Consider the following 21,903-nt stretch of genomic DNA (forward strand, 5'->3'; position numbering starts at 1 on the left):
TTGAAATTTCCTAATCCTTTGTTTGGATTAAATTTCTTGTTCTCTTCTGAAACAGGCATAGGGGATGAGAGAAGAGATTAAACTATATTACACTGCAGCCCAAGCCTGCAAAAATATTTCATAAAAGCGCTTTGTAAATACTCTCAGTGTCTGCTGTTTTTCTGCACCTGAAGGAGTTGTTTAATTTCATGCCAAGACCTTCATTTTGGCCTGTTTGGATTCAGTTGTGTCTCTGCTGGACTCGAGTTTGATTTTGAACTGACAGAATTTTGGTTCTGGGCTAGCTTTTGGCACTGCAACCCCCGTACTGTACATCATCATTGATTTGTACCCTGATGGCTCTGAAGATGAACTAGCTGACAGCAACCCTTTGGGTTTTAGATAGCCTTTGACAAAACCTTGCCCAGGAAGTGAATTTGTCTGATCCTAGCCAGCAGCCTAACTGAATCTGGGCAAGGCCCTCATAGAGATGAGAAAATGAATCTTTTCCACCAGTGTCACTTGAAATGTTCTTGAAATGCACTATAGATGCCAGCATTGCTTCAGTAACCTACTCGGGGGTTTGGGAGTTCCTGTTCCCTTCCTTGCACTGGCAGTAATGATCATGCAGTCCCGCAGGGAGTCAGCTCAACAATGATACTAATTAATTACTGCAGACAGGAGCTCAAAATGTAACATTGTTGAAAACATCAAATGCCTGTGCTGTTTTGTCTGCAGCTGGTCTCTAATGGCTGCATTTGAGGAAAATCTTTAGCATAGCTAAGAGCAAAATCTCATTCTCTCTCACTCTGCTGTTAAAGAAATATAAAACCGAATGGTAGCAAATGCCACCAATTAGAAGCTGGCTAAAGTAAAATACAGGGTAAAGAAAAAATTAGTTTTCAACAGTTTTAACAGTAGGGTGCTCTTGGGAAGGATAGTGCTGGAAACATTTGTCTGGAAGACACCAGCTGGGTCGCTGAGTCAGTCCCTGCAAACACAAGCTGCCACTCAATAATCATCGAGTCCGGAACGATCCACAAAATATTGACTCCACACGCCTTCATACACAACAGGCCTCTTTCAACATCTTACAATAATCTTAAGACCTACTGCGAACACAAAAAGTGACATTGATAGCGAGCGTCAGGAAATGAACAAGTGAAATCATGGACACTGTCAGCGTCCAAGGACATGGATTCATGATCCAGCCTTTCTCCCTTTTTTTCACCACATAAAGCAGAACACTGTGCTAGAATGGGTTGCAGGTTTGGCTGAAAACTCACTGTATAAAATAGTGATTAATTTTCAGCCACATCAACTTCCTGAAACCAGTCGAGAACGACCAGCTTCTTTTTTTGGCAAGCTTAGCTCTTGGCTGCTATGCTTCCTGGACCAACCCACTGCTCAGCTGCACAAATATCAGGAGGGACCATGGTAGCTCTGACTTAGATGAGGATAAACTGCTAGGGAACTGCACTCTGGAGATGAAATTGCTCTTAGCAGCAACGCTAACCGAATGACCAGCTGCTGCCAAACGGAGCAGTTCCATGCAATTCTGCCCCAACTGGCAGTTCTGCTCAGTGAACCATTCAACAACTACTCATTTTTGAGCTGGAGTTTGTTTTCTTCTAGTTCAGCTCACCATGGCCACTAGAGAAATGGAAATGCATGGCCAAGGAGGAGGGGAGAAGTAGAACCACCTCACTCTGGACTGGCAAACTGCTAGAGTTACGTGGTTGTATTGCAGAGCTACACTGCATAAGCAGTTCCCTTTAAATGCTCATAATACTATAATAATAATAATAATAATATATCTGTGGGCCAGCATACATGGTCACAATGGACAGGATGAAGGACCCAATCAAACTTAAGAAGTCTGGAGAAAAAAAAAGAATCATTTTTTTTTTTCAGCCAGGGGTGTTCCCTGGTTAGGTTCGTGTTAAAACCAAAAAAGATTTGCCTGCATGCTGGCAGATCAACAAAAAGTGGATATGCTTGGCAGATCAGGAGCTGAAGAAGCTGTTGACAAAATTTTCACATGAGGAGGTCTCTTCCTGAGCGAGTATTGGTGATAGCCTGCTTCACGCACAGAGCTGGCCATGATGACTTCCAGACACCCCTTCCAAAACTGCATTTCTGTGATTTTATATTTTCTTACTACAGGAACAAAAAGCCGTAACCCAGTACTCACAGCAGTTTTAGTACAATGTGCTAAATGAACTGTGCTAATAAGTATATTTTAAACCTGCACAAGCTATTAATTACAATGTTTTTCTTAGCAGTTTTCAGATGTCCAGGCTTAAGCCAGCCAGCTCTGTTAAATTTCAGCTCTTCTTGGGGAAAACTCCTGTCTGGCTGCTATTTCCACTCTTGCTGCCTAGGTAAGCAGTCACTCAGAGCTTCCTCGGAAGACAGCTAATGTGCTCCCTGAATGCCTTTTTGCCCTCTTTCTCCCTTGTTTCTTCTACTCTGAGCTCAGCAATAGACTAGCTCTTCTGCTTCTCTTCGTAATACAGGACCTCTCACATGAAAAGGACAGAATTCTCTATTTACAACCTAGCCTTTATCTAGAAAATTTGGGATTGCAATTTAGCTGTATTAGTGGGATTTATGGATAACCTGACTAGCACAAAGGGACATAATATGTCAGAAGATCCAGTGTTAATCTTTTAATTTACAACAGGCATTCAGTGTGCAAGTGTCACACCTGTAGTTCTAGGGTCTGTACCAGTCTATCAATACGTGCAACATATTCAGCAAACATCAGCTGCAATATTTAGTAATTGTTCACTGGCTGTATGAAAAAAGGAAATAACTGCTAGGGTGTCACCTTGCTCTGAACACACCAGAAAAGCCAGTGCCTCAAGTGACTCAAGGATGCATAAACCCAAGAGAAAATGCAGACAGAGGGCAGCAAAACGATCCAGAGGTTGAAAAAGAATCTTTATGGTATAAGGTATAAGACATCTGTTAAATCTGTAAGAGTGCTGACAGGATCGCCATGTGCAGGTATATACATAAGGAAAAGATACCTCACCGTGGGGGGCTTTTCAGTTTTGCAGACAAGAACATAACAAGATCTAATGACTGGAAAATTAAATGAGACAAATTCAAGATTGAAATAAGATGCAATTTCTTAGCAGCTGGGGTAATTAACACTGGAACAACTTACCAGGGGAGGTGGTAGAGTCACCATCGATTGAGTCCTTAAGGCAAAATTAGGTATTTTTCCAGGAGACATACTTCAGTCCAGCCTCTAGGAAAACTGAAGGAGATTAGGCAAAAAAAAAATGCCTAAGGTTGCTTACAGCCAAGAAACCTTTTCATACAGTCCCATGAATACAGCCCACCAGAGTGCCAGCTATGCTGTTTGAACTGGGGATCTGGGGCTGGGCCTACAGTATCAAATTTATAATGTCCCTTCTGGAAGAAAATGTGCCCTCATATCCCAGGCACAAATTTGATCTAAATATTTATCATCTGCTAGCAGCAGATGGATTTTTAAAATAGAAAAAAAATCAGAAATCAAACATACACTGCCTATAAATATTTACAAAATTTTCATGGTTAATGTTGGCTTTTGTGTGTTTCTCTTTAATAGCATTTTGCTAAGTGCCGTGACTTTCAAAGTCAGAGATATCTAGCTGTGCATGCATAAATTTCCCTGGCAGACACAGTGGAAAAAAAATAAATAAAAATTGAAGTTAGCAACAAAAAGGATAAAAAAAGAAAAACAAAACTTTGTTTTCATGACTATTTAATCTGTGTATGCCTTTCTTTTAGCAATGTTATTTATAAAATTCTGTTTCTGCTATTGTGTGTTCACTATCACTGTCATAGCTTGGATAAAAAAAGATAAGTTGATGACTTTATAAAGTTTGAAATGATTGCTCAAATCTTCAGGGAAGCAGATCCCTCCCTGTGACATTAAACAATTTACAAAACACCAGGAACAACCATTCCAATAGCAAGAAGCTATTAATTTTCATCATTTTCATAATTTCACAGGTGTCAAATCTTAATCCATTATACCCAAGTATATTGTGCTGCATAGTTCCTTGCTGACTTGCCATGGGCTAATTATTGATGGTTCACTACATTCTAATAAAACCTCTATTTCATCTGTCTGTCATATGGAAATGAAACAACACAGAGAAGTTGCCAAAACGACTACTTGAGGCCGTTAAAAAAAAAATAGAAGAGACGTTCCACTGCTTCCATCCCACAGGTCATTCTGAATACTGCCTGTTGAATAATGTTTTTGCTTTGCTTCTTCAGTTTAACTTTTTCTTACTAACAATCATAGAATCATAGAACAGCTTGTGTTAGAAGGGACCTTAAAGTTCATCTGGTTCCAACCCCCTGCCATGGGCAGGGATGCCAAATAAGCACTTGCCTTCATACAAACATCAACTTGAACCTTTAAATTATTTTGAAAGAATGTTATATTTATGGATATATTCACCAGTTATTTCAGAGTACAGTAATTCAGTTGTCAGTGCTTTGGGAGCATACTTGCCACCCAGACAGGGAATTTATGCTTTAGTTGTGATTGTATCTCTAACCTGAAACATTGCTTTGTCTCACTGGAGGGAAAAGGTAGGTCTCCTGATAAATGTAGTGGAGGAGACTGTGCTTTGCTCTTTGCCACACTGCTGTCTGCCACTGTGACCTTGCAGTAGACTCACAATTTCTATAAAGTTATGGTGCCTGAAAAAATTACCATCCTGGTATCTTTCCTGCTCTCCATCAATACTTACTGCTCTAATTAAGAGGTAAAACAGACCTGTTTCAAGCAGCAGCTAGGTTGGATGTCCATTATTTCACAGCAACAACGCACAGCCTGAAATACACGCTTAGGAGGGCATCTTCTATTTTTACCAAGAGGGAGGTAAATGCTGGCACAAAGCCACATCTGACACCTGTACATGAAAAATGCATCTGCTACTGCAGCTAAACCCTACAGGGGTAATGAATAAAAGGCCATGGGCCAACGATTTCTCTCGCTGGACGTGCACATATGGCTTGATGCAGCACTATGTGCGGAATCCTCCAGCCAGGTCTGAGCCAGAAAGTCACAGGTGTATTTGCATGACCACCATGTTGTGTCCAACCTAATTAGCACCGTGTCCAGCCTAATTAGCACCACCCACCAACAGGGTTAAGTGCTTTGGGTGCAGCAACACTTGTATGCAAGTCTACTGACACTGCTTCCTGTGCTCTGTTGCACTGTTTAGAGGCGCTCTGACAAGTATTTTTATAATAACAAATTCAAGTCATTTTATTTTATTGTTTCCAAGGCAATGTGAAACTTCACTCTTTATTTTTTCCATACCTTTTCTATTTAAATGAATAGGAAAAAAAATGCTTACCATGCCAAAATACTAGAATAAAATATGTTTAGGGTATGCTTATACAGGTGTCTAAAAGGAACCCAAACACTAAGAACAGCTAGGTGAAAAGAAATCCCCAGGTCTCTATGCTCAGCTGCTCATTTAAGCGCTGACTCCCTGCTATCTTGTCTCTGGGGCAGCAATTTACAATTCTGTTAGATGTTACTGTAAACTGCTTAGTAGCAATGCTGTGTCCATTTGCACAAGCATGAATGATGATCCAAGGTGCGAAGCAACAGCAAATCAGTCTCTGCTATTTATATGTGACCTTAGGGAAGTACATCTGCTTCAGGGCATAGCTTTGAGAGTATTTTGGGGGGAGGTTGTGTGCTGTTTTTGTTTGTTTGTTTGTTTGTTTGTTTGTTTTTGTTTTAATAATAATAAAAACATTCTGTAGCAGTTTAAACCCTTTTAGTTTCTCAGATAAACTGGCAGAGCATACCTATTTCAAGCCAATACACAGACACATTAAGTGCAGTAATGAAATCCGTAATTCCTACAAGCAACCAAACTGGGCAATATCAGCTAGCAGTTTACTGTGGCATCTTCAAATCTTGAGAGATTTGAAGGATGCAGTGATTGCCTCAGGGAGGATATTCCATATGTTGAGGGTGACCAAAAGGACATCATTAACACAATTACAAGAAAAGCAGATGGACTAGATAAGGAGACTGTGAGAGAAGAGGACAGCAGATGACAGGAAAAGACAAAGTTTGTGAAGTGTTTTTGTGCAACTGAGAATGCAGCTGAGCTGACAGAGCACCCAGCTGCTGCTGAGAGGGCAGGCTCCACGGGCATGCAGCACAACAGCCTTACAAGAAGCGGCGAGTACTTCTATGATCGGCTGGCTCCCACATCTGGCTCGCTGGGGAGCTAGATAAGCAGCGGTGTTGGCACAGGGAAAGTCCCAGGAATCCAGGAGGAGGGGAGAAGAAGGAGGCACAGCACTGCTCCTTCGGAAGCAGCTAGCTATTAGCTGGCTTACCTCTATCATCGAAATCAGGTCACGGCTCAACAGCTAGCAACAGTACCACCTAAACCAGCACAAACCATTGCAGCCTGCATGCAACTGCTCATCTCTCACCACTTCTACCTGCCCCTGACCTAACCCCTCCATGGCACCAGCCAAAATGCTGTGTGATAGACCACACCACAGAAACAGGCAGCTGGAAAAGGTGCCTCTCCTCCCTCCCCCCTGTTGCTTTTCAGCCAAATCAGGTTCCTAATCTGGATTACCACGCAGCCGAGCAAAACAACTGTGCCAGCAGACTAGCAGGGATATCAAAGGGACAGGAGTGAGCAGAGACTGTCTTAGGCCAGCCCTGCTGCCAAAAAAAATTGTCAAACTGCGCTCTCAGAGGGCCAGAGGGCTGCAGACACAGGGAAATCTATGGAGATACGCTAAAGAGCACAAAAAGGAGCTACAGAAAGAGCCCAGGGAGATAAGTGTAACAATAGTGTTTCAAGGAACCTCTCTGACAGGTCAGATCAAGCATAGGAAAAAAAAAAATGTCATAAGCAGGATGAGAGATAATAAAAACCTAAAAAAAAGCCCATCTGTGATGTGGACAGAGATAACAAGACTTTGGAGAAGAAAAGGAAACAAAATTCATATACATCACAATAAACAGGTTTAAAAAACAGACTGGAGTCAAAGAGGACTCCCAGGTTATAGGTCTGATTGACAGTGAGTAGTTGTGTGCCTTTCAGGCAGGATCAAAGTCCCTGCCCAGAAAAAAACAGGGGTCCTTGTGTAGGGACTGCAGATGAAGTTTCAAGTTGGGAAGATTTCTGAAACACTATACAACAGTTCCTCAGCAGGTGGAAGCTCTTAATTCTGAATGAATTCCTATGCTTTTTTTTTTTTTTTTTTTTAATGAGCTTAAAAGCTAACATACTGAAAAGTGTACCTGTTCGTGATATTAGAAATGGCCGATATGGACAGCACTGCCATGCAGGACAGAGACCAAAAATTGTTGGGATATTTTGCAAATCTTCACATGAGAATCCAGAAAGAGCCAAAGCTGCATCTTTTACTTTTCACCTTTTTGACAGGAGAAGTATTTAGATTCAGAAACCCAGACTTTGCCTCCACTGTAATTTTGCGACTGTCAAAAACTAGAAGTACAGCTGAGAGTGTTTAAGAGCTGGTTTTGATGACAAAGTATTACATCGGCAAGGAAAATGAGTCCACATTTGTCTATTTCAGTAATGGAATGAAAAAGTAAGCCATTCGCACTTTTTGAGGTTACACCGAACTTCTAGAGAGATTTCCATGCGATCTTGTCTCCTTCAGTGCCATCCAGTGGCGTTAACGTGAAATATCCGAGAGGATATACAAAAACCCCAGAGCACACAAAACAGCTCTGTATTTTCAGGAGGTGCTGTTCATACCAGGTAAATTGCAGGTTGTCAGGGATATTGGTATAACAATAATGAAAAACAGAGCCATGATTTTCAATAGCAATAATTCAAATTAGATTTGACATTGTTGCCTGGAGTCTCAGGAAAGCTCCTTATATCATTTCTAAAATAGTTATTTGTGTCTGCAAAACATGTAGCACATACAAAATTCATATGGGTACAGCACGATATAAAGATTTAATAGCATCCATTTGCGTAATGCAGCTATCCGCAACCCAAGCCAATAAAATATTAGTTGTAATTTTTCTCTTTCTCCAAGGCATGAATAGTTTGACTGAAGGAGCTCGGGTATCTAGATTTACAGGCTCTTACACTCTCAATAATGCAAGTATATTTAAAACATACTCACATACATATGGTACTAGATACGTGTGTGTGGACATGCATATACATGTACACACAAAAGTTCAGTGTGTTACAGCCTCATTAGAGATTCTTTTTTTTTCAGGTAAGGTCTTCTTGCCCTTTTAGTGCTTTCCTGAATCCTCTTGAATTACAATGAACTCAAGCCAATATTTGCATTAAGATTCTTAATGCTGTTTCCTTGCTTTCTCCAACTCTAGGCTAGAGATGTCTGCCAAAGGCCTGAGGCTTCCTACCTAAAACTCTTTAAAGGTGGCTCTGCAAGATGGATTTCTGCAAACAAATGGATTTCTACCTCTTTTGTTCCTTCCTGTCACACAAAAAAGACAAGAAGACGTCTTATACAAAATTAGAAGGGCAGAATATTTTCTTGGTGTTACTTACCCTAGCAGATGCTTACTGCAAAGGAAAAATCTATTGAAATGCTAATGTCTCTGTGCTCACAGAGATTTCACTTTCCCTTCTCTAAGTCTCTGTTCAAATCCCAGTGGTTCCTCTGTCAATGCTCCCCCTTCCATCACTGCTTGTCCCTTGGCTCAGGGCTGAGACTTGATTCCGTGCAACTTTTTCTGCTCTACCAATACAAACAGCCTTCCGGATCTATCCTCTCATTCCTCTTAGTCCTAGGCTCCCGGCATACAGTCCCCCTCATCTGTATGTACTCATCCTTTTGCCTTAAACTCTACCTCATTTGTTTCTCCTCAAGAATTCAATTTCCTCCCTCACCTAATTCCAGTATCCTATCCCAGGTTAACTTTTTTCCCCCCAGTAGTTTCAGTCTCACCATGTCCCCTGCCTCAATTCTTGCTGCTTCCCTCCCCTCAGTCAGGTACATGTCCCCTTACTATTCCTATCAGACATACTCAAGCACCAGTGAAAAACAGGAATCAGCAGCTTTTGGGGAGCACAGGGAGTGGTCTGTGTAGCCTCACTTCTACTCCCCAGTTCCATCCTAGTCCAGTGTGGCAAACAGAGCTGCAGCTCATAAGCAGAGTAGGCTTGACTGCAGCAGCAGTAGAGGCTGGGGGCGAGGACCGAGGACACATGCTAAGTCAGGATTGTGGAAAGTTAATTTCTTCAAATGCTTATAAATTTGGCCAAGTGTAGTCAGAAGATCAAAAAACACCTGCCCCAAATTCAGGTTTTCATGACAAATTCCAAATCTGCTCTAGGGCATAAAGGCACTTCAAAGATAAGATCTCCACAATATTTCACCCTAGACAAAGTGCTTTTTTCCCCTGCTTTTGTTCTTAGATCACGGTTGGCAGCAGTAAAATCATCCTAAACTCCCACCTGTAGCATGGAAAATTTCATGCTGGACAACAGATGTTGTATGCTTTAGTTTAGCTAACTCATATGAAAGGAAATAACTGACAACCCTATTGTAGGCATTGTTTCAAGTATAACGTAGTCATAAATGCAAAACCGTACTTTAGTAGTAAGAGCACAGGTGTAAATGAAAATGATTATCAACTCAGCCCTTCACTTTTACCTTTAGTTTTGTCCACTGCAACTACACAGTACGTTTTCCTCAGTTGAGAAGTCTCAGGAGAGTGGGTGACTTCATAATCCAGCACTGCTTACAGCAGCATAACAGTAGCATACCTGTGGTGGAATAAAAACAGATTTACTTTAACCTTCCTTCCACTGGCAGGCTTACGTAGTCATTAACGCTCTTTCAGCAAGTATTTTCTGTCATTCTAAGGACGACTTGAAATGATGGCATCTAATACACTTCCACGCCCTCGGGTAATGAGGTCAGAAGGCAAACGCACATTTCCTCATCTGGCTACTGAACAGCAGTGACCGGCTACCTTGGCCCACGCAGACACGTCCCCCTGAAGTGCTGTCTCTTGCCTGCCTAGGAGACCTTCATTCATGGCTCTGCTCCAGCAGAACCAGAACATTACCTTGAGAAAAAGCAAAAGGTCTCTTTCCCTTCCAGTGAAACGCTGCATTCCCAGAGAACACAACCCAGGGCTCGCGAGTGCTTGCTTATTACTTCTTGTAGGCACCAACCTACGGAAGGTGCCCGGAGGATTTATTGTGCCAGGCCAGTCGGATCCCACTGCTATTACCCTTCTGCGACAAGAACTCCGAGCTTTATCTTTTGCATGGCTGTGATGTTAAGGGCACACTTCTCATATTAAGCTGAATAAAGAGTGTCACTATATATTAACCTTAACTGCACAGAACATGATTGAACTCAATGGGGCTGCTGCCCTCTATGTTTCAGCAGGACTCGAGTCTGAAGAAATAATAATTCACTAGTTTACAAAGGCAGAAATAAACTTTCTTTATTATACAGCGAGTGCAGGTGCAATACTGTGATTATAGACAGTGGTATGATTCACCTTGAGATTTTAGTTGTATCTTGCCAAAAGAAGCTATTATCAAGCCCCAAATGACTCTAACAACACTACTATCAATGTGGTATTTAGAAGTCCCTTCCCTAGTGGGAACAAAAACATCTCTTTTCTTCCAATCTTGAAAATTAAATGCACAGTATTAGCACCATCAATGAGGTGTTTAACTTCAAAATTGCCTCTCCTGGTGAGAATGAAAACACTACTTGTTTCCTTTTTTAAAATTAACAGCAGTGTTTTTCTCTCTTTTCTGCTAAGCACACTTTTTTAATCAACCTGAGACACAGTATGTCCCAAGTGCTCGGCGAGCACGGCGGGCGTACATCTACGTGTGTCTGCGAGCCCGCGCATGACATCACACGCTCTGGGGCTGGCATCAAGCCTGTTTCCAGTGTGGTGCAAGCACACAGTCACCTTTGTCCCAACAAAAAGGCTATGTTGACTCAAAAGAAGCACTAAATAACCCCAAGCTAACAGCACAACGTGCCAGAAAGGTGCCAGATCACAGAAGTTGCTCACTGCAGCCAAAAACTGTTGCGTGGCATGCCAGGAGCGCGATGACTCTGACCTTTCTCCAGCTGTCACCTATGTTTGCACACACCCATATGGTCAGTGGGCAAAGAGGTGAAACAACTCCCATTTGTCCTATAAAACTGGACAAGGAAAAGGTGCAATCAGCTCTTGAGCCACTCTAGGACCAGATCATGCATTAGGCTTTGTAGCTGTATTGAGCCATCAACACTCCATAAAATGATGCTTTTAGAGGAGCCCAGGTCTCACAGCTGATACCCAGATATCAACACTGCACATACAACTTCTGTGATCCCTCTGAGCATACAGCATTGCCACTCTCCCTCCCTCAAGTCCAACCCTGCCCAGCTCCTACTCTTAACTGGTAAATTACCAATTCAAACACGGGCTGGTCCTCAGCATTTTCACTTGGCAGCTCAGCTGGTTGCAGAGGAAGACAGGGTGTTCAAGGCTGTGCTGTGCGCTCTGCTACCTCCACACAGTTACTGGCAGTTCAGCCAGTTATCCAGGCCTGCCTGAATTTCTGCTGGCCCTTAGGGGCAGGTCCCAAGTCTGGGCCCAGCCTCATCTGTCTTTGGTAGAAAGGGAACTGGTTGATCTGGGGCTGTGAAGAGTCTGGCAGCATGTAGGACCTCATCTTCAGTGCAAACTCAGACTGGTTTGCCAGGGATTCCATTCACCATTGCCTTTTAGTGTCTGTATCAACCCTGTAGTCCAGAATCCTGCTATCACGGAGTCAGAGGTTTGGGAGACAGGCCCACCCTGTCTCTACCTGGAAAACTGTGTGTGACAGATCACATCTCTCCAGTATTTCAGGCTGTGTTACCGGATAACCACACACAGCATTAGCAACCATCTGGGTAGAGACGGGTGACACCACACTGGTGATGACCACAGTGCTGCCTCTGAACACTCTGACACTTCTGGACAAAGCCATTGCTCCCAGGCACCCACACCGGGCAGCACACAGACCTTCTCCTGTTTCCTTGCAAACACAAACCAGCGAGTTTGCCAGGTCTGCTCCCCCGGCCCCCAGTTATCCTTACTGAGGCAAGAGAGTGCACTGGGCGGGTTAACTAAAGAGGTAAAGGAAAAACCCTCCCGCTCTAGCAACGGACACTGAGGAAAAGAGCATCTTTTTTCCTAGCGTTAATTGTACAGGCAGCACCTCAGCGGGCTGAGGACACCTTCCCTTCCCTTCCCTTCCCTTCCCTTCCCTTCCCTTCCCTTCCCTTCCCTTCCCTCCCCTCCCCTCCCCACCCCACCCCTCAGGGACCCGCGGCCGTTGGCGACCGTTGGCGGCCGTTGGCGGCGCGAGCGCCCCCTGGCGCCTGCCGCGCGCTGTCGCCGCAAGGCATGCTGGGGCGGGCGGCGGCGGCTGTGAGGTCATCGCCGGCAGCCGGAAGGAGCAGCGCGGCGCGGAGCGGGGCCGGGCGGGGCGGGGAGGGGAGGGGAGCGGCGCGGCGGGGCCGTTGGGGCCGTTAGGGCCGTTGGTCGGGGCCGCTGCGGGGTTAGGGCCATGGCGGGCAAGGCGGCGCGCGGCGAGCCGCTGGGGCGCACGGCGGAGGAGGTGGCGTGGGCGGAGGCGCTGCGCGGGGCCTGCGAGCCCGAGCAGCACTGGCGGCACCGGCGGGAGTTCCTCCTGCGCAACGTCGGGCGGCCGCCGGCGGCCGGCAGCGCCGAGCTGCAGCGCCTCGTGTCCCTCTCCATGGTCTGGGCCAACCACGTCTTCCTGGGCTGCCGGTGAGTGCGGGGCGGGGCGGGCACCGAGCTGTGTGCGGGGGGGCGCCTGACGGCCTTCCTCCTCCTCCTCCTCCTCCTCCTCCTCCTGTTCCTCCGCCCCCTGTCGCCCCTGCAGGTACCCGCCGCAGGTCATGGAGAAGGCGCTGGAAATGGCCGAAGGCATCCAAGTGAGCGACGCGCCCGTCCGCACCACGAGAGACGAACTGGTTGCCAAGGTGAAGAAAAGAGGCATATCAAGTAGCAATGGTTAGCAGATCATAGCTGTGACAATACATAGGAGATAGACAATGCTTGCCTGCGAGTGTTCGGGCTTTACCTCGGGTTTACAGTAATCCAATTAATTTGCTCTCCACGATCCCTAACCGTCTCCCCTCTTTATGCTGTTTTCTCCCTCGTTAACGCTTTTAAAGTAGACGCTGCTGGTAATTTAGAGCTCTTGTTTTGAAGACAATGATGTTTGTAAATCTATGGCCCATGCACGCCTTAAGCCAACTTTTTAATACCATGTAGATGGTTGTTCTCCAGCTTAACTAGATTCTTGTTGCTTTGCTTTCTGCTTTTTATTCAAATGCTGCTGCTTTGTAAGAAACTTAGAATTCTGTTTTGTAAAGAAATTACTAAATTGGTATTTTAAATGCTTTTTATGATATTAGTAGACAAAACACGCTTTTTCTTTTTTTTTAGGTCAGACAATCTATTTAATGTGCTTTGGTCACTTTTGTTCTGGCCTGCAAGAATACAAGTACATACTTGCCTTCAGATCCCAAACCAAAACCTGAAGTCTAGCATATGGGCACTCTTAGATTTTTTTTATTTTCTTTCTGTCAAACAAATACTAAAATGTTCTGAAATGGTAGGTTGCACTTTTTTTTTTTTTTTTTTGTCAAAAATTACTAAAATATTCTGAAGTAATAACTTAATTCTTAAAACTATGGTTCAAGGTGTAATCCTAATATACACCATTTAACTTCAGAGGGATATCTGTGAGAAGTTTTTAAATAAATTGCTTCTAGATGGATATTTCACAGTGCAGAAACTGAAGAGGGTAACACACTTACTTTGTTTTGCAGAAGGGGTAGAGGAGCCTTCCAAGAAACGAGCTGTTGAGAAAAGCAAAGACACTGAGGATACTGAGAAGGATGTGAAAACAACCGAGGCAGAATCTCTTAAGGAAACAGAGAGCACATTGCCAAAAAAGCAGGAAAAAGAGGGTAGCAAAGATTCAGAAAGCTCCCAGTCAACTTGCAGTTCAGATCAAGCAGCAGTCGCAGCACTGAGCACAGAAGCAGAAGAAAAACCTGTTAATGCTGAAAATACTACTGAGCAAAGTCCAACCCCATCTTCATCCGAAAAAGAGTCGGGAGAGAATCCACCTAAGGAAGGCAAGTGTGAAAATGAGCCGTCACCTGAGAAAACTACATTAAGTTCAGGTCCACCGGCTGCTGCCAAGAGCGCCCCGCAGGCAGGAGCAGTGCCACCGGCTGCTGCCAAGAGCGCTCCACAGGCGGCAGCAGTGCCACCTGCCGCTGCCAAGAGCGCCCCGCAGGCAGGAGCGGTGCCACCGGCTGCCAAGAGCGCCCCGCAGGCAGCAGCAGTGCCAGCGACTACTGCCAAGAGCGCCACACAAACGAGCGCTTCCCTGCTGTCTTCCAAAAACCAAGCGAGTGCCACGCCATCAGTATCCAAGAGCGTCACCCAGGCAGGTGCCTCGCTGCTGCTGGCGCCCAAGAGCAGCGCTCAGCCGGGCACCTCGCTGCTGCTGGCGCCCAAGAGCGGCGCCCAGGCCGGCACCTCGCTGCTGCTGGCCTCCAAGGGCGGCGCCAAGGCGGGCTCCTCGCTCCTGGCCTCCAAGAGCAGCGCGGAGGTGGCTGCCTCGCTGCTGGCTGCTCGGAGCGGCACTCAGCAGGGTGCCTCGCTGCTCACCTCCAAGAGCAGCGCTCAGGTAGCTGCTTCGCTGCTGGCCGCTCGGAGCGGCTCTCAGCAAGGCCCCTCGCGGGCTGGGGCACCCTCCAAGGGTGGCACGCAGGCTGGTTCGCAGCAGCTCGCCTCCAAGAGCGGCTCACAGGCAGGTGAAAGTCCCGCTAAGGCTTTGTGCAAACCATTAACCAGTGAAGATGCAAAGGAAAGACAGCCTTTTTTCAACAGACTCTACAAAGCTGTAGCCTGGAAACTGGTTGCTGTGGGAGGCTTCAGCCCTAGTGTAAATCATGCCGAACTTCTGAACTCGTCTATTCAGTCTGTAAAAGCTACCTTAGATGTTGCTTTCGTTCCCCTGAAGGAGCTTGCAGACTTACCTCAAAACAAGAGCTCTCTAGAAAATATCGTTTGTGAACTGAGGTGCAAGTCTGTCTATTTGGGTACTGGCTGTGGTAAAAGTATGGAAAATGCCAAAGCAGTTGCTTCAAGAGAAGCCCTGAAATTATTCCTCAAGAAGAAAGTTATTGTGAAGATATGTAAAAGGAAGTACAAAGGTAGGGAAATCGAAGATTTGGTACTTCTGGATGAAGAATCAAAACCCTCAAATTTACCTCCAGCTTTAAGAAATCCTCGGGAGATCATGTAGGCAAGAGTCGCTGTTTGTACCAGGAATAGTATTTCAATACAAGGACTGAAGGTTGATTTTGTACTTTAAAAATGTAGGCTTCCAGGTATTTTGTATTTCTTTCTCAGTTTTGCAAGACGATTCTCTTCCTTTCACTTGGTAGCAATTGTATAAAACTTGTTAGAGATGACAAGTGTGCATTTAAAGGTATGCCTTAATACATGGCACACTAGTGTGCTGTTTTATTTGCAAAATAGTCTACCTAATTCTTCTATTTTTAATTAAACAATTAAGGTACAATTTGCTGTTTAAAACCTGACAATTTTGTAATTCTTACGATTTGATGGCGGTGTGCTCAATTGTCTACCATGTCGTTTTTCTAGCCACGTAGACGTATGTATATAGGGACCATAATACTTGAATGATTGGAAGTTGTTTAAGAACTTCGATCAAAAAGTTAAATCATCCGTTTCAGACGTGTTGCTCATAATGTTCACTGTTCCTCTTATTAGGAGAGAAAATAGTTGGTTGACTGTTTCTACGAGACCTTGTAATACTTGCAATATAAATGACATCGTGATCCCATTGAATGTTAGACTAGCGGTTAGATCCCATTTAACATTATACTAGCGAATTGCCATTTAGCAGTCAAGTCACAGCTACTTCAGCCACCGAAGCTCCGTAAGCGGATCTAATTTATATTGTGAAAAATCCTTTACAGTTTTTTCAAATAAACGTGGGTTTCTATACGAAGCATATTTTGACTGCTACTAGAACAATAAAACCTCTGGGATGTGTGTTTATAGTACTGTGTTTTTAGCCATGAGCTATTCCAACCATTTCAATGACTTTGCAACACTGTAAGGAAAGCTTTACTCTGAGTGGTTTCAAGATGTAATCCCACTAGGCTGAGTTGTTTTCTTGGGATGCCTAGTTGCAATACTGTAATACTGAGTGGACCTGTAAAATATTTCTGCTTTTCTAACACTTACTGAGAGGTAGATGAGCGAAATCAAGCTGTTGCTGTCTCCTAGGGACAGCAGGCGTATTGTGAAGCGTTCACACGAGTTGAGCCCTTTGTTACTTTTTTACATGATGTTCACAGTGGTTTGGAGCGAAGGAAGCGGGAGATGACCTTGTTTTCGATGTTCTGGAAATACCTGCACAAATTGCATGTTCTGTTATATTGGATAATGACATGTAATTGTAAAAACATGATGTCTTCAGCGTTGTTTGGAATTAATCTTGTCTAATTACAGTAGTTAGTATCATTTAATGGAGGCCTGGCACTTGATTGACAGATCCATTGATGGAGTACTGGGGGAGTGAGTAGGCATCCCTGGGATCTCACTAGCATATTCACCCACTTAAAAACTTTGATTTCTTCTGTGATTTCTGGGACTAAACCACAGCGGCGTTGGTACGCTGTGCCCGGTGTGATTTTGAACAGCAGGGGCTGGCTGGGTGGGAGTTGCTCATGCTTCGGGACGGCTGGGTGAGAACCTCCACCTCACCCCTGTCCTCCTGGGTCACCCTTAACTCTGGTCCTTTCTCAGGAGCCCCCAGGTGTTGCTTGAGTGTGACCCAAGATTTGAATCACAACGAGTAAAATCGCTTTGTACAGTGTAAGAATTGGTGCGTGCCTCTAGCGCTGAGAACTTCGTGCTCTTGTTTTGTACCGGGGAGGCGTAGCTGTGCCGGGAACCGTGAGGTGTCCTCCACCCCCTGTTCGGGTGGAGATGCAGGGGCAGCAGCTTTGGGGGGCCGTGACCTTGCTCTCCCAGGTGCAGCTTTTCTGTTAGTTCCTTGGGGTGCCTCCTGCCCTCTGGTCGGGATCTGCAGCAGGTGCTGCGCTCCCCGGAGCAGTTTGCTGCCTGTAAAAGGGAGCCGGCAGCCGAAGCGTGGGTTTTGTTTTTTTTTTTTTCGGTGGGCGGGGCCTCGAGGCTTCATTTGCATAATGTCTGCACAGGGGCGGGGCCGCGCCGCATCCCCCCGGTGGTGCCGCTGCGGGGGCCACCCGCGGGGTGCCGCCGCCCGGGTCAGCGCGGTGCGGCCGTGCCGCCTGCGTGCAGCCTCCCGGGGCCATTCGGGGGGCGAGCGAGCTGCGAGCAGCACTCGCCCTAACCTTGAGGCAGCCGGCGCGGCGGCGCCATATAAAGGCTCTGGGGAGAAACAGGCGCAGGACGCCCTGAAGACCTGCTCTCTAGGCCACTCGCGGAGGACGCCGTTCCTCAGGGGCCGCGGGCCCGCCTAGGGGAAAGTCCCCGGACGCGGGGCAGAGAGTGCCGCGCGCCGCCGGCGCCAGCCCCCGCCCCGCCGCCCGCAGCAGCGCCGCCGAGACGCCCCCGGGCAGAGCGGGAGGGCGCGGGGCGGGCCCTCGTCACGGCCACAGGCACGCAGGTAGTGCGCAGCACGCAGCGGGCGCACCAACAGCACGGGGCTCACTCTCAGGGCGTCCCCGTCTTTTGCTGCCCTCGCTCCCAGTCCTGAACTCCCACACAGGTGGTTGCCTGCAGAGCAGGGAGCGCCCGCATCTGAGCGGCGCGGGGTGCCCGTTACCTGGGGCTGGAGGGCTCTGATACAGCCGAGAATGAGGCTAGCTGGGAAACAAACCACATGCTAGTATATGTAAGAAATGTACCGGTTTAATCGATCGCCTTATCAAAATAATCTCGTGTTTAGTCGATAGCTAATTTTTCGGTGTCTCACACGCATAAATGAAAGAGAAAAGTAGTAGTGGCTGCTTCAGTGTGAGCTGTCATCTGCCAGACAAACCAAGCCTAATTTGTTAAGGAACATCAGAAGTGACAAATCTGCCATTACGGGGAAGTACCTTTTTTTGGATGACCTGACGTTAGGGAAGTTGTTCGAGAATAACCTACCTGAACAAACACACTACCTCTGTGGCCCTGGAAAAGCCATTCTCTTCCACGAATACCAGTTACGTGGAGGCCACCTACAGCCTACCGCTCCCTGCAGCTGACTTTTAAAAAAGTCCGTCTGGCTTGTGCTCATTCATTCTTTTATTTGTGTTTCTTTTCTCCGTACACTGCAGAATTCTTCATCTTCTTCATCCCATGGAGACCAAATAAGCATACCTGCCAACACAGACACGTAGTCAAAAATCAATTCTGTTATCCATGCTGCTCCATTTGCCTAAAAGAAGCACCCTGCTATCATCCTTCAAGCATTTCTCCTAAATGCGAGGTAGCTCTTTCACAATGACTGCCCCTTTTTAGACCTCTTCTCCTCAATAATGCTGCTTTTCGTTATTTTTTTCCACAGGCTGAAATTCTTCCTAGGCTATCAAGGGAAAACTGAAAAGATGTAAATAGTTTGTGCAGTATTAGGTGAAACAGGACAGGAAGCAGCTATGATTCATGAATGTCAAATCAGGATTACAAAAGATGGAAGACAGGCAAAACTGTGATTGGGGGAAATCAAATTTAGATTAAATACCTGGAAATATTTTATCATGGTAAAATCTATAATGTGATGAAATAAACTTTCACAGGAAGAGGAATACTCTGGTTGGGACTCTTAAAAATACACTAGGACATGACAAAGGAACAACAATGTTGTTTTCTCCATGGAAAGTGGGGTAGTTTATAGACATATGAATGCACTGCAGATTTACTACTTTGTAATAATGTATCTCTGATACCACCGAATATCAAGCTCGCGCTGACAATTCTCCACTCAGTGGAGAGGGTTAGAGTGAAATTTATGGTCTTTCTGCCTGTCCATCTCTACCATCTCTACAGAGAGCAAGGTTTTGCTCTGCCATGCCTCCTCTTACCTCCAGATTATTCTCACAGTCATCAAAAGTACAGACATAGCTGGGTCAGGAAGCTACTGAGCTGCAAATAGTCCAATGCATTGAAATTCTCCAGTGCTTGCTCCCAGGCACTCCAGGGCATTACCAAGCCGGAGAATTCAGCCTGCTGTTCTGGATTTCCCTTCCCCCAGGGCTTCGAGCATGTGGCAAGCTCAGGCTTCATTTTCCTAGGGAAATCTGGTCTAACAATAACGATGCATTCCTAGACTGCTCAAAATTTAAATCTTTCCTTCAGTGTTCAAAAGCAGCAGACAACATTGAAATTCAGGGAATGTTAGCTGGTCTCTGCTCTACTACCTCAGATACTGCCTCCCACATAGTGACAAACAGCAAGTTTTTAGCACAGAAAACACCTGTAGCCTGCCTCATGAATTACGCTACAATGACTTTCTCAATTCTTTTTTTCGTCTTACTGATGCCGCACATACAATTTGTCAGAAAAAGCGATGTCAAAAGTGAAGTCAAAATGTTATTTGTCATTAACATTTAATTGCAATTAACATTTAATTTTAAACAATGTATTAATTTTTAATTAACATTTTTGCTTTATTTGTCTGCTGGATAGTGGAAATCTCTATTTCTCAGTGTTATTTCTTCACAAGGTAGCAGAATGATGCAGCTATTCAAACTTACTACAAGCAGAAACAGAAGCCCTCAAAACAGACAACATCTTCCTAAAGAATTTTGTATCATTGGTGTTGATTGTGTTCCTTTTGCACTGGTGTGTAAGTTGGGCTTTCTGCCTGCACGGTAAGTGTTATTTGTTAATATTATATGGAGGAATTCAATTGCTTGGATTTCAGTTACTCAGAGTTGACAGCAACACGCACCACACAATAACGTTTCAGCACTGTACTGTCACTGGAAGTAGCTAGGTTATTTTCATTTTCTAAATCTATTTGTGCAAAAATGAGATAGAGGGCATAAAACGATACGAGATTTTGCTTCGCTAATCCGAGCTGTCACAACACACAAAGGAGCTGGTTTTACTGGTGAACAGATTTTAACGTTGCAACGTCCTCTGAGGAACTCGCTGACTTGCAGACTTCCTGCTTTTATGGCCAGAGTGACATCAGCGTAACGCACAATGTTTTGAAAGTACTGCCTACAACTTTGTTTTCATTCATTTTATGAACTTGCCAGCACACTGATGACTCGGGCAAAGACATCTCTCTACAGCTATTGCTCAACACCTTAGCTGTAGATTCAGAAAAACACTGTCACAGGATACCAGTTTAGCAGCTGCATGAGCCGAAAGTTTAGAATGTGTTTGAAGCCTTCCTGAACTGGGTGTTGAGGAAACGATACTTGGAGACCGCCATCATGTAAGATGCTGATCTCCCTGCTGGTTAGATGAACCGGTGAGGTTCAACACGCTGCTTTTGCCATGGGGACAGCCGTGGGGCCATCTCCCACCGTCAACACACTCACAGAACTGCACGAAAAAAAGCAGGCCAGAAGGGATCCTCTGGAGGCCATCTAGTTCAGCCCCCTGCTCAGAGCAGAGCCGGCTTCACAGCCACATCAGGTTGTGCCAGGCCTCATCCCGCCAGGCTCCAAAAATATCCAAGGATGGAAACTACGCAACCCCTCTGCACAAGCCATGCTGCTGCATATCCACCGCTCTAGATCATTCCATCCAAAAATGATGTTATCTATAGGATTAGTATGGCCACTCTTTTAGTGCTGGCCACTTACCTCCCGGTAGGAATACGTAATATAATAAATAACATATATATTTCACTCTTGAATGCAGTCATCTCTGATGCTTTTTTTTTTTCCTCCCCCAAGTTTACAAGATCTCATATTTTTTCCCACTTTCTTTTTTTTTTTTTTTTTTTTTTCAGGTGCCTGAAATATAAATGCAACATACTGCAAGATTTACAGGTTTCCTGGTGATATTCCAAGACTCCACAAGTTGTGTGTTGTTTTTTTTTTTTTAACACTTATGATTTTTTTTTCCATGTAGTGAAGGCCACAGGAAAACTTCCGACAGAGAAGCAATTCTTGGTATTATTATTTTTTTAATAATTCTAAGTGCTTGGTACCGCTCTCCCAATAGTGCTATATGTGAGAAGTACATGGATTTCTACTTTTGTTGCCTACTACAGGCGTTGTGGCCAGCATTTGATACAAATCCCACAGCAGCCCTGGGGCAGACAGGATACCCTGTGAAAATCGGGAGATTGTTGGCAGGCGAGTGGGCTTTAAGAGGCTAAACTTCTCTGCCACCCTATTTAGAATCCTCTGAAAAGATCAAAATGGGGATAAAACGTCGCTGCGCTTCCCTAAGTCCTGGTTTGCCGTGAATCGTTTGGCGCCCCTTTAGAGCTAAGCAAGGCGGCTGTGGCCGTGCTGTCGGTCCCAGCCTCACCTCACGGCGAGCAGCTCCTCAGGGGGACATCGCGAGCCGCCTGCAGCCAGACAGTGCGATATGAAGGCGATATCGTACAGCACGCGCGGTATCGCGATACAACCGCCCCGCCCCCCCGCTCGGGGTGCCGGCACGCCCCGAGGGCGCTGCGGAGGGCGACAGGGAGCGGGGTTCGACACCAAACCCCCAATCCCGGCGGGTTTCGACCCAAAATTCCCTCACGGACCCGGAGGGGCTGTGCCGGGGGCGGCCGTTGGGGTATCCCCGCCCCGCCCCTCCCCTCAGCCCGCCCCGCTCGGCGCGTCAGGGCGAGCCCGCGGCCCTTTAAGCCAAGCCCCGCCCCCTCC

General features: G+C 45.7%; 2 protein-coding genes across 5 annotated transcripts in view; one reads left to right on the top strand and one right to left on the bottom strand.

The window, feature by feature from the left end:
• LOC311436376 (putative claudin-24) overlaps nt 1–12,247 on the bottom strand; it is a 55,010-nt gene extending 42,763 nt beyond the window's left edge. For 2 of the 3 annotated variants that reach the window (XR_014692785.1, XR_014692786.1), the window contains exons 1-2: nt 11,433–12,247; nt 9,655–9,767 (exon numbers count right to left, since the gene is read on the bottom strand). The gene's annotated coding sequence lies outside the window, so the exon portion shown is untranslated. Of the gene's footprint in view, nt 1–3,154; nt 3,248–9,654; nt 9,768–11,432 lie in introns of all 3 variants that reach the window. The other variant, XR_014692787.1, reaches the window with a different exon arrangement.
• Nucleotides 12,248–12,535: 288 nt separating this feature from the next.
• CDKN2AIP (CDKN2A interacting protein) lies at nt 12,536–16,573 on the top strand. 2 transcript variants are annotated; one of them, XM_084518675.1, is made up of 4 exons: nt 12,536–12,802; nt 12,918–13,048; nt 13,873–14,348; nt 14,388–16,573. In XM_084518675.1, exons 1-4 carry the CDS (start codon nt 12,579–12,581, stop codon nt 15,363–15,365), a joined length of 1,809 nt encoding a protein of 602 aa, XP_084374801.1. In that variant the 5' UTR covers nt 12,536–12,578; the 3' UTR covers nt 15,366–16,573. The 2 variants fall into 2 exon arrangements, with proteins under 2 accessions (XP_084374801.1, XP_084374800.1); XM_084518674.1 differs by having other exon boundaries at nt 12,537–12,802; nt 13,873–16,573.
• Nucleotides 16,574–21,903: the final 5,330 nt, after the last annotated feature.

Source organism: Aythya ferina (assembly GCF_964211825.1).
Source record: "Aythya ferina genome assembly, chromosome: 4".
Classification (NCBI taxonomy): domain Eukaryota; kingdom Metazoa; phylum Chordata; class Aves; order Anseriformes; family Anatidae; genus Aythya; species Aythya ferina.

Coding starts and splice junctions, on each gene's coding strand:
- CDKN2AIP (XM_084518674.1), top strand. CDS start 12,579: ATGGCGGGCAAGGCGGCGCGCGGCGAGCCGCTGGGGCGCACGGCGGAG. Junction 12,803..12,917: donor CACGTCTTCCTGGGCTGCCG/GTGAGTGCGGGG, acceptor TCGCCCCTGCAG/GTACCCGCCGCAGGTCATGG. Junction 13,049..13,872: donor AGGCATATCAAGTAGCAATG/GTTAGCAGATCA, acceptor TTTGTTTTGCAG/AAGGGGTAGAGGAGCCTTCC.